This window comes from Canis aureus, chromosome X (assembly GCF_053574225.1).
Source record: "Canis aureus isolate CA01 chromosome X, VMU_Caureus_v.1.0, whole genome shotgun sequence".
Taxonomy (NCBI): Eukaryota; Metazoa; Chordata; class Mammalia; order Carnivora; family Canidae; genus Canis; species Canis aureus.
In genome coordinates this window covers 73,249,540-73,261,866 of record NC_135649.1, presented here as the reverse complement: position 1 = coordinate 73,261,866, position 12,327 = coordinate 73,249,540, and the positions used below count along the sequence as shown (strand labels likewise).

The 12,327-nt window shown below is 37.6% G+C and overlaps 1 protein-coding gene across 5 annotated transcripts in view; it reads left to right on the top strand.

The window, feature by feature from the left end:
* The window catches only part of HEPH (hephaestin), a 107,409-nt gene extending 99,588 nt beyond the window's left edge, over positions 1-7,821 (top strand). For 3 of the 5 annotated variants that reach the window (XM_077887370.1, XM_077887369.1, XM_077887368.1), the window contains exons 18-21: positions 718-857; positions 1,828-1,990; positions 4,750-4,794; positions 7,066-7,821. In XM_077887370.1, coding sequence (XP_077743496.1) covers positions 718-857; positions 1,828-1,990; positions 4,750-4,794; positions 7,066-7,298 — 581 coding nt within the window. In that variant the 3' untranslated portion in view covers positions 7,299-7,821. The remainder of the gene's footprint in view (positions 1-717; positions 858-1,827; positions 1,991-4,749; positions 4,795-7,065) is intronic. The other 2 variants (XR_013374369.1, XM_077887371.1) reach the window with 2 other exon arrangements.
* The last annotated feature ends 4,506 nt before the right edge of the window (positions 7,822-12,327 follow it).

Sequence of the window (12,327 nt, the reverse complement as noted above, 5' to 3'; positions counted from 1 at the left end):
AGATGTCTGCTGGGTGCTATGAAGAATATAAGGAAACTATATTAGTATAGTACATACATTCACTTTTTGCTTATTATGAATCAATAGTCTAGTTGGGGATATGAGCTTCCACAAGTTGAAAGATAAGTAAGTGTAGAAAGGAGTTTCTGATGAGTTCCAAATAGTAGCGCAAACAATATTGGAGGGGTTCTGTAGTAGGTGATGCAGGGAATGAAAGGTACTAAAAAGATGAAGGAAGTGTTCTTGTATAAGGTGACTGGGCTTTGAAAGGATGAATGAAAGAAGGCAGTATTTCTAGGGGGAAAAATCAGAAGCATGAGGAAGGACACAAAGAACATGCATATGGGGACATATGGAGGATGGTGAATAAAACACTTTAATTTGAATAAATGTGTTAGATAATGGAAGATGAGTATGGGAAAGTGGCTTGGGATTATATTTGCAAAGACCTTATTGGCTGAAGTAAGGAGCCATGGTCTTGATCTTTTAAGCAGGAGGGAACTATTATAGTGTTTTAAGCAGTAGAAAGACCTGGTCAGATTAGTTATTTAGAAAGACCACTCTGATAACCCCAATGTGTAAGATAGACTCTAGGGAGACAAATGGAATAGAGATTAGAAAAGTTAAGAAGTTATTGCTATCATCAGGCATGATTAGGGACTTCCTAGTGGAAATGGGGTGTAAAAATGAGAGATATAAGACTTTTTTTTTTTACAGCCATTAATGGAAAGCTCTACAGCAACCTCAGGGGGCTCACCATGTACCAAGGAGAACGAGTGGCCTGGTATATGCTGGCCATGGGCCAAGATATTGACCTACACACTGTCCACTTCCATGCAGAGAGCTTCCTATATCGGGTGAGCTAGAAAATAGCTGAGTACCTCAAGGGTGATTAGAGGAATGCTTTGAATATCATTAAGGAAGATGGTAACAGCTTCTTAAGGAACAAGATATTAGTTAAAAGAAGAAAGGTCTTGTACATGGAGAATTGTGCTGGGAATTCTAGTTTGGTCGTGTATTCCAGGGTCAGTTTTATTCTGTATGTTAGTAAATTGAACACCAATAAAAAATAAATAAAAAAAAAAGAATTTAATCATAGCCTCAAAAAAAAAAAAAGAAAAAAATGAGTAGCTCATTTACGGTATAAGTAGGTTGAAGAAATCTTTATGTAATTGGATCTCAGACAAGGACTGAAGAGATAGTGAACAATGCTCCTAAGGGCAAGAAAGTTCAGAGTGATGTCTCAGAATCTATGAAATTTCTTAATCCATTATAAGAAGAACTTCAATTCAGGAGCTACATGGAACAACATGTAGGTTTTGAAAAAGATTTAGTTTTAGGGGAAGAGGACAGAGTTGAAGGCACTGATATAGAATTAAAGATATAGAAGTATGATAAAGGTAATAGCATGGAGGGGAATCTAAATTGAGTTCAATTTCTAAAGGAAATATTTGATTCCTTCCTAGGAGTCAAGGCTTAAGCCAAATTCCCCAGATTTCAGCCTGCTGAAAAGTATGAGATACTAATTTTAGCTCCCAGAGGAAACTGGAATGTTTTTACTTTGAAACACTTTAAGGAAAAGTAGGAAGAGGGTCTCTTTTGTTGATCCAGTTTGTGTGGATGGGTTTATAGGGATGGTGAATAAAGTCAGCTCTTTAAGCTGCTCTAGAGAGCAGTAATGTAATCTATGAATCTATGAATCTTGGAGTCCCATGTCCCTGATTGTGATGTCCCTGATTGTGATATTTAAGCTTTTTAGCTTCTATAAACCCTGAGATTATCTCTTTACCCTTCATTTCTTCTCTTTCACCCCCAATCTTTTGGCAGAATGGAGAGAGCTACCGGGCAGATGTGGTGGATCTGTTCCCAGGGACCTTTGAGGTTGTGGAGATGGTAGCCAGCAACCCCGGGACATGGCTGATGCACTGCCATGTTTCTGATCATGTCCATGCTGGCATGGAAACCCTCTTTACTGTCTTGTCCGAAAAAGGTAAGGTCTAACCTCCCAAGACTGGATAACTTCAAGCACTTTATGTAGCCTACAATTAATCCCCAGAAACCAATTGCACCTTTCTTTCAGATCCCAGAAGAACCAGGATATAAGACAGAGGATACCTCACCCAGGTGTTCTCCCAACTAACATTTCTCGTTTTCCATTGCTCCCTTGCTCCTGCCTCCTCCTAATTATTTTGACACCTATTGATTTTACATGGGTTAACCCAACCTGATGGGTCTACATGGGTAGACCCATCACTAGGGTCTATGCATTGATTATTAGCATAGATATGCTCCCTTTGAAATATATTTCATTTGACTATAAATTTGTTATTGTAAGATTCATTAGAAATACTGTTTCAAGAAATCTGACAAATGAGTCCTTTCTTTAAAAAAAGAATAAATATAATTCTAATAGTCATCTCTTAATTGATTTGTTTTGTGGGGCTTATAAAAAGGTTCTTTCTGTCTTAGAACAACTTGGTCTAATGCTACATGGATATACTGGCCTTCAATTACATCTCATCCCAGAAAGAGTTGCTACCAAGGGTGAAAAAACATTTTTGCCTTATATTTTTATATGGAGAGTGAATGGCTGGAGTAATTTATTTACCAACCAATTTTGTTCACCAAGAACATAGAAGGTTAGGCTGCCATGGACTTTGTGTCTTTGGGTCATTAATTGTTTAAGAGCCTCTTGACCTGAGTCTAGGATTTCTAGTCATTGGAACTCTATGAGCAGAAATAGAAAGTTTGAAAATGTCTTTGGGCATTCAAAGAAGCTTATCAAACCAGTGTAGAGAATACAACTCTGCTATTTACCCTCAGAGAAGGAGAAACTGTCCATTATGATACCCTGTATCTTAGAAAAATTTTGTTCTCTAGTAACCCATAGTGCTAAAATGTGGCTTCAACTTATTACTCTAGTACTATTCCTTACTACACAGACAGGTTCACAGAATTCTTTGTTGTGTTTTGTCAGTCCTTAAAACCAAAGTCAAGTGATTAATTGATGTGTTGTCGAGATGCTATAGATTCAGGACAACAGGTTTTTATCTATGTATAATAACGAGCCATCCAAAATCTAGATGATTTAATAGATAATAGACTCACAATACATATCATCAGAGAATCTTCATGGAAAAGGACAGCTCATATCTCTGACAATGAGCCAACCCATAAAGCTCAGCTATTTGTGTTTTTGTTTGTTTATACCTCACAATAGTCTAATTCAATATTGCTCCAACTACATATGTACTAACTGGCCAACCAGAGGGAATAGTTGAAAATGGATAGGGAAGGAAGGACTAATTATTGAAACAAAGTTCCTGATGAGGAAACAGGGAGTGAAAGCTGGAGCTAAAATGAAAAAGTTAGACTGGAGTAAGTTTTACATTTGTTTGTTTATTCAAAGGGGAGAAAAGACAGAAAAGAAAATGATCAATATTTAAATTAGGGCGAGGCACTTGTCAGAAAGAATATTTCAGTTTTATGGTCTCTGCTTCCTTTGTAAGAGAGGAGACAGAGTCATCTGCTGAAAGTGAAGGATAGTTGGTAGGATTAGGAACTTGAAGATAGTGGGCTAAGGTTTGAAATAACCATTCTGGGAGATAGGAAAACAAAGTTTACTCTGAGTGATGAAAAATAAATTAATTATTGGCAGGCAGCATTGAGGGCTTAAAGTTGGACACAAAGAATACTGATACTTACAATTACATGATTTTTCTCCACCAATATTCAGTAAATCAGAAAACACAGGGAAAGCACAGTTGCTGTGGTTTTGGTAGATGATTCTAACATTCTTGGTAAGTTAGTAGTTGAAGTGATAGACCACAGAGTCTAGCCAGACCAGGAATGGGGGAAAAAAGACAAAATGAAGCTAATAGTTTGGGAAAAAATAGAAGGATCCAGGAGCTAGAGATCTTTAAGACGTGAGTATAACTGGTTAAATGGAATAAATAGCAGTAAAGCATTGAAGGAATAGGAGGCTGTTACTAGATTTTATATTTCTGAGATGGAATAGTTCTGAATAATAAGTCCAACTACCATGTTGCCATGGTAGTCTTTGATAGAATAAGAATAGATACAAAAGTTATTGGGAGTTAAAAGATCCTGAAACTATGAAGCTTAAGTGGTGAATGGTGGGAATTGAGGAAGAGGAAGACTGAGCCAGGTACCAAAGACTTCCATGAATGAAAAGAACTACTAGGTAACAGTGACAAAAAATGGTTCTGGGTTTTCTAGCCAAATAACATAAGCCTCAAAAGAGACATATATATTTACTAAAAAAGGGAGGAACAATGATCTCAAAGCAGTATTGAGAGGATATAAAAGAAACATAGTCCTCAGAGAAGTGCTCAGCCTCATTAAAGCCAGAACAGAAGAGGAAGAAGTGTTCTGAGAAGAGGTTTAATATGTAGGGATGTAGGTTTGCCAAGGAGCTTTCCTGAATGGAGGGTGGGAATGGATGACAAAGAAATAAGAATGTGGATAGGAAGTATCACGAAATATTTACATAATGGCAGAGGGATGACTTACGGACTTGTAAGCCTATGTTTTTGCTTATATTTTTGTCACTACTCAAAATCAAATCCATATACCAATGTTGACTTTGACCATAAGGTAGTTAATTCCAGGTACCTTCATTTTTCTTAGGATACCTCAGAAAATTATTCTAACCAATGCCAATGCCCACAGCAAATCTGTGGATTGGTAGGAAGAATAACAAACTAATTAGCTTATTTTTTTTTCCAGAACATGTAAGCACTATCACCACCACCACCAAAGAGATTGGAAAAGGTAAGAAGAATAATGCATAAACTGGGTAGTTATATGTAGTATGTACTTGAGGGGAGAGATAGTACCTCTAGAAGATGAGATTTACTAACCAAAAGGTGGACTACAGTACTAGCAAGAAGCATTCTGAGATTTCTAAAAGAAATCTTACAGGCTAAGAACTCAAAGTTCAGCTTCCCTAAGCAGGTTTATTGTCTCTGGCCCCTAAAACCAGCCTCATGTCCAGTTAAAGGTTTGCTATCTTAGTTTCCCATGTAATGTGTGAAGGGGAAGAAAATTAAGTGTTTCACTGGGTTGGACATGAAGGAGCTATAAACAGACATAAATTACAGAGACAGTATGAAACTAGTACACATACCAGTATGCATCAGATATTTTTATTCTTGCATCTATAGAATACCAAATAATTGACACTTTGGAGCCAATCATTTCTACTGTTCAAAAAAGTAAAAATTCTTGTCCTACCTAAACTAGGTCCAAACAGTGCTTTCACTCTCCCTCATACCATTTGTACCTGGACTGAGAAAGACACAGAAAATTATGAGAGCTAGAAGAGATGTTAGAGATCATCATTTTAGTCTGGAGATTTTTTCAGTTACGTTTGCAAAAGTACTAATAATCTCCCAAAGTATCCTATAAATTGTCAACCAGAGGACTAGGGTATGTTTTGGAGGGATTGGGAAAAAGTAAATTAAAGCTGAAAAAGTGGAATGCTGAACATACATATGAGTGTATTTGTATATATACACATATTTTGGTGTGTATATGCATATTTTGTGTGTATATTTGGATATACATAATACATATCTCTGTGTACATACATACTCATAAACTTTTACTTGTTAGAAAGGTTCTGCAATGGGATAAAACAAATTTCAAAAACTGTTGGTCTAATAAAACCCAGTAATTTTCTACATGAGAAACAGAGATGGAAGGTAATTTGTCCAAGGTCACAAGAAGAGTAACTGGAAGAATGCAGACTCAGAGCTAGGCTGTTTTTCCAGCTTCCATTTGAACTCATTATATTTCATCTTTTCTCAGTTCTTTAAGATGTTCACTCATCCATTTATATATTTATCAAACATGTGCTGAGTTCCAGGGACACCAAAACAAGTAAGACACACTCATTACTCTCCAGGAGATTTGTGTCTAGAAATGTAATGAGACACAAAAACAATACACTGCTGGTGTACATTGTAAAAGGGGGCAAAAATAAACAGCTATAAGTTATTGCACATTTGGTATCTTCCAGGTGCTATGCTAAATGTCCTATAAATATATTCACTTAAATCTCACAATAAAACTCTTAGATAACTATGGCCTTTCACCATTTATAAAACAAGAGACAAGTCCAGAAGTGAGGGGGTCACTTGGCCCAGGCAGGTAAATCATGGCAATACAAACTAGAAATACTTTGAGAACACAGAAGAAAGGACCAATAATTGACCAGCTAAATTGAAGAAAGGTTTGCAGAGAACTGCATAACATTTAAGATGGGGACAAAAAGATGAAGAGGGTGAAAGGGTGTTCAGAAAGTCTTGGAAAGAGAGTCACTTATTCTGGGAAACAAAGAATGAGTTCCTGTGGCTAGTTAGAAAAGAAAACTAAAAAGGTAAGTTAGAGCCTGACTGTGAGAGTTGGAATGTCTACATTGTTTCTGAGCTTTACTTTGTAGGTTAATTGGAAATCAGCAAAAGTCTGTATGCCAGGAACTAAGACAATCGGATCATTTCACCTAGGAAGATCAATGTGACATCAGTGTTTTTATCATGACCCAAAGAAGTGAGACCAGCACAATGAGAAGCAGTTGTTATGGTCTAATAGTCAAATTGAGCATTGATAAGCTAGATGATTGAATCAAACTGCCTCTCTGGAGACTACTCATTACTCCTGATTCTATCCCCTGGAAACACGCATGTCAAATCCAATTCCTTTTACTATTATTATTTTTACATTACAAGCTTTTATATAATTGAAGAAATACATCAAGGTTCTTTCTACTCTGTTTTAGTTCTTTCCTTGCGGGCGGGGGGGAGGTTGTGTATCCAGACCTCAGTGATTCCTAAGGGCTTTCTCAGCTATGACATCCTGCCAGACTAATTCTCTGTAACCTATAAATCCATCTTTATCAGCTGGTCTTTTTTGGGATAGGAGCAGTTCCTCTGTTCAGTTTTGATGGAGTTACTTCTTCTTTCCCAGGAGTTGGTTGCAAATGGCATCCCATTATAATACTCTTCAGCTCAGGTTTCCCATTTTTCTCTTATTCCATTTCAGCAACAATCCTCAGAGACATTGGAGAAGGCAATGTCAGGATGCTGGGCATGCATATTCCCATAAAGAATATTGATATGTTGGCTTCTGTTTTAATTTCTATGAGTGCCATTCTCCTGCTCATTGCTCTGGCTCTTGGTGGTGTGGTCTGGTATCAGCATCGGCAAAGAAAGCTACGACGCAACAGGAGGTCCATCCTGGATGACAGCTTCAAGCTTCTGTCCCTCAAGCAGTAACAGCTACATCCTGCGACTTCACATCTTGAATTCAGTCCCAGAAGGCCATGCTCTGGCAACTGACCCCACTGTTAAAGGGGCATGGGTAGTAGAGATGCAAAGGAGGGAATCAAACTCATCTGGGCGTTTCTTCACTTATTTATTTACATGGAAATTATATACTTTCTCGTTCTCTTTTTTTTTCTTCACTTGGGCAGCTGGGGCAAGGGAGTCCCCTCAAATCCTATATCACAAGTTTCAACAGCTGGATTATATCAACCACTGACACTAGTAAGATCTAGAAATTACTAATAACTGATTCTTCTCACAAAGTATATACCAAGGATAAAAATCATTGATTAGATTTCTATTGCTTTTCAGGACCTAGGCAAGTTCACTTTGATCCAAGGCTAAGTGAGCTGTGAAGATATTCCACATCTATACTAAGGACTAAGAAAATGAGCATGATGGAGAATGGGTGGGCTGGGATTTGAAGATCAAAATTTTATTTTGATTTTCCTTGAGAATAAACTATTTTGGAGAAGTGGGTAGATGTAATATTGTTGCTATGAGTACCTGCAACCACTGGAGCCAGAAGCTCCTCAGGAAGTCAGTCCCCCAAATTTCTGGGACAGATGTACTAAAGGGAATGTTGGGTATCCTTTCTATATTTTAGGCAAGGAATCCTGTACATTCAAGTATTTGGTAGAAGAGTGAACATGGTGATTTTAATGATCCCTGTGTCCTCTGGGAGTTTGTGACCATGATAGGAACAAATAACACTCACTGGGGGAGTATAATATGGGTCTGCCTATCCTGTTTGTGGAGCCTACACGTTTGTGTTTTGGAATGAAAAAGCTGTCTTAGAGTGGCGGGTATCACCTTTTAACCCACAGGTGCCAAAAGACATTTGTATTCTAAGAAAATTTTCCAGAGGGAAATAGAGGACTGAGACAAGGCTTAAACCTGTCCACTGGGCAAGGAGAGGTGGTCACAGATCTTGTGGACTCCTTGGCAATTAGGAGTATTAGAAGTCTACTTGCAATTTTGGAATATTTTTAATAGGAAAGAATCCTTCTTTCTGGTACCTTAAAGCAGTATTCCTTTGTCAACTCTAAGTTCAAGCCTCTCTGAAACTTTAGTCAGAGACCACAGACAGACAATATATAAAGCAGAGATGAGATAAGATTACCCATCCTCACTATAGTATCTATAATACCATTTTACATAGCAGCTGGAGAACAGAAGACATAAGAGGCAGAATAAAGATAACTGAAATAAGTAGTGCTTTACACTTTACAAAGCATCCAATACCCGATTGCATTTGACTTACCTTAGGTCTATCAGGGTGATACTTTGTTTTATACTTGAATAAACAAAGGATCAGATAGAGTAATTTTACCCAAGGCCGTTCAGCTAGAAGTTGAACAAGGATTCACGTCTTAATTTATCTGACTGTAGATACCTGTTTCATCCTGATATATCACAGAAACTTACATTCACTGCAGTTTTTGTCTTCCCAGGCAACTTGTCTGCCCAGTTAAGTATTCTTTGCAGATCAAATGTAGAATCCCACAGAGCATGTATTCAGTTGCCATATAGTGTTGAAGATTGGAGGAGAAAATGCAATCCAGAGCCTATTGTTCATCTTGGTTGACTGTGGTCTTTGGCTTCCTGAAGACCCTTAATGGAAATCACAGACATATAACAGGGGAAGGAGATGAAGGAAAGTTTAAATGGCTAGTTATAAAATCAGATGATAGAGCTTTTAAGCCATTACATAATCAATACACTTAACAGCAAAACTTTGTGGTCTATTGTTAATGTGGAGGATATTAAAAACCCAGTGCATGCTGGGGATTCCATATTCAGTTAATAGCTATGATTTGCATACAACTTGGAGGTTGTTAGCTTGGTCAGGGCCGATCACGAATCTGAGACAAGGAGAGGTAGGTGGAATGGGGGTACATTTCTTCTGAGTGTGTAACCCTGCTCCAGATAGGGAAATGTAAATTTAAGCCCATGTATTTTTTTAAATTTTTATTTATTTATGATAGTCACAGAGAGAGAGAAAGAGAGAGAGAGGCAGAGACATAGGCAGATGGAGAAGCAGGCTCCATGCACCAGGAGCCCAACGTGGGATTCGATCCAGGGTCTCCAGGATCGCGCCCTGGGCCAAAGGCAGGCGCTAAACTGCTGCACCACCCAGGGATCCCAAGCCCATGTATTTTTTAAAAAATGTATTTTTGTGGGGGTTTCTCCTAGTGGGTATGTAGAACATATTTTTGACAATTAAGTGACACTTGTATTCATTTAGTTGGTCAAGCCAAGAATCCCCAAAGTCAACATATTGGTAAGTCTTGTCTATTTTGTCTCCTAAATTGCTGTAACTGATTCATTTGTTTCTATCTTTATTGCTACCACCCCAGCATTAAAAAAAATCAGCAGTTCTTTTCCTGGACAAGAATGGTAGCCTCCTGATCACTCTCCTTGCATCTACTCTAGCCCTTTACACTTGATTCTTCATGAAGAAAAGTAATGCTTTAAAAATATAAATTAGACTTACAGTTCAGATGAAATGTGACAAACTCATCTCTCTTTAGAGATAAACACTGTAAATAATAAAAAAGATAATAGAAGGACTAAAAAAGATAGAAAGGAGAAGGCAATCTGGAAAAGAACAGAGCAACAAAGCAACTGGGCATCTTCACAACACCCAGCCTAGCAGACCACAGCCCAAGATCAAAGAGGAGCCCTAGTGACAAACCCAGATAGGCCTGAGGCAAAAAGAGTAATTGGGCCCTGCTGATGTCAAGTACCCAGAGAAGCTGGTCATCATCTATTTTGGTCAGAGACTCCCTTGTCCTTCATTAGACACTGGAAAGGACCTGCAAGAGGAATCTTAGCATACCAAGCTGCCCAACCCAGGAAACACTGTTTTGCTGCATGCTGGAGAATCCTTTTCACCTACCAGAGAAAATAAATGGCTCTGTCAGGGATCAACAGAAGCACTAATGACACCAGAGAAACCAAGAAAAACAAAATACCACAGTAAAGTCTCTGAAAATTACATTATAATTGGAAAACAAAATTATGCCAGGATCTGTGTGCTAAATATAAACAGGGTAGGTACCTCCTAAGCCAGATTGTTTAAATAGGCTTCAAAATCCCATCATATCAAGAACCATAAAAACTACAATGTGAATGAGGAGATGATCACAAGACACAAAAACTGAAATGAATCAGCTGTTCAAATTATCTGAAAAAGGATTTTAAAACAGCTGTTATACAATTATTTCGAGAAACAATTACAAATATTCCTGAGACTGCACCAGTTCACATTCCCACCAACAGTGTATGAGGGTTCCCTTTTCTCCGCATCCTCTCCAACATTTGTTGTTTCCTGCCTTGTTAATTTTCCCCATTCTCACTGGTGTGAGGTGGTATCTCATTGTGGTCCTGAGACAAATAAAAAAATAAAAAATTCAGCAAAGCAATAAGTTTTTATGCACACGCAAAAAAGGAAAGTAAAAAATAACTGAAATAAAAACTTCACTGGATAGGCTCGATAGTAGAGTTAGGGATGACAGAAGATAGAATTAGTGTATTTGAGGGAAAATCAGTATAAGTTACTCAATGCAAATGAGAAAATGGACTGAGTTGATAAGACCCAGGAGCTTATACAACAAAAGCAGCAGATCCAGCATTTATTATCATAGGATTTCTAGAGGAAAAGAAAGATGATAGGATTGAAAGACTATTCAAAGAAATAATGTTGGAAAACTTTCCAAATCTGGAAAAGATATGTCTACAGGCTCAAAAAACTGAGTGAACCTAAAATAGGTAAACACAAAGAAATATATGCCATGGCATAGCATATCTAACTTTTAAAAAGTGAAATGAAAGAAAAAAGATTTAAAATGTCCAAAGAGAAACAGTATATATTTTAAAAATATACATTTTTTACTTATTTATTCATGAGACACACACACACACACACACACGGGGGGGGGGGGGGCAGAGACACAGGCAGAGGGAGAAGCAGGCTTCATGCAGGGAGCCCGACGTGGGACTTGATTCCAGGACTCCAGGACCACACCCTGGGCCAAAGGCAGTGCTAAACTGCTAAGCCATCCAGGCTGTCCCAAGAAACAATATATTACTTAGAGGGGAACATCAATTTGAATGACAATGGGTTTCTATCTGAAGCCCTAGAGGTCATAAGGAAGTAGCATTACATTTTCAAGTGCTGAAAAAGAGAACTGTAAGTCACAAATTATATAACCAGGGAAACTATCCTTCAGGACTAAAGAGAAAATAAAGACATTCTCAGACAAAGAAAACTAACAGAATTTGTTGCTAGCAGACCCACCCTTAAAATATGCTAAAAGAAAGTTGTTCAAACAGAAAAGACAACTGATGACAGAGACAATCTTAGAACATCAGAAAGGGAGAAAGAAAAATAGAAAATGCAAAAATAAAGGTAAATGAGGATATAAAAGATCTGAATAAAAAAAATAAAAAAAAATAAAAGATCTGAATAATACAGTCAGAAGTATCTGACATATATATAACACTTCACCAAGAAAAGCAGGGACGCCTAGGTGGCTCAGGGGTTGAGCATCTGCCTTCAGCTCAGGTCGTGATCTTGGGGTCCTAGGATCAAGTCCCACATCAGGTTAACCACAGAGGCCTGATTCTCCCTCTGCCTATGTCTCTGCCTCTCTATGTCTCTCATGAATAAACAAATAAAATCTTTAAAAATTTTGTAAAAAAGCAGAATACATTTATCCACATCATCATAGAACATTCATCAAGATAGACCACATAGTGGACAATTAAGCAAACATCAACAAGTCTAAAATGATTGAAATCATACACTGTGTTTGCTCTGAACACAATGGAACCATATTAGAAATTAATAACAGAAAAACAACAGGAACATCTCTAAACACACAGGAATCAAGCAATACATTTCTTTTTTTTTTTTAAGCAATACATTTCTAAATAATTAATGAAACCAAGAAGACATCTCAAAATACAATTAAAA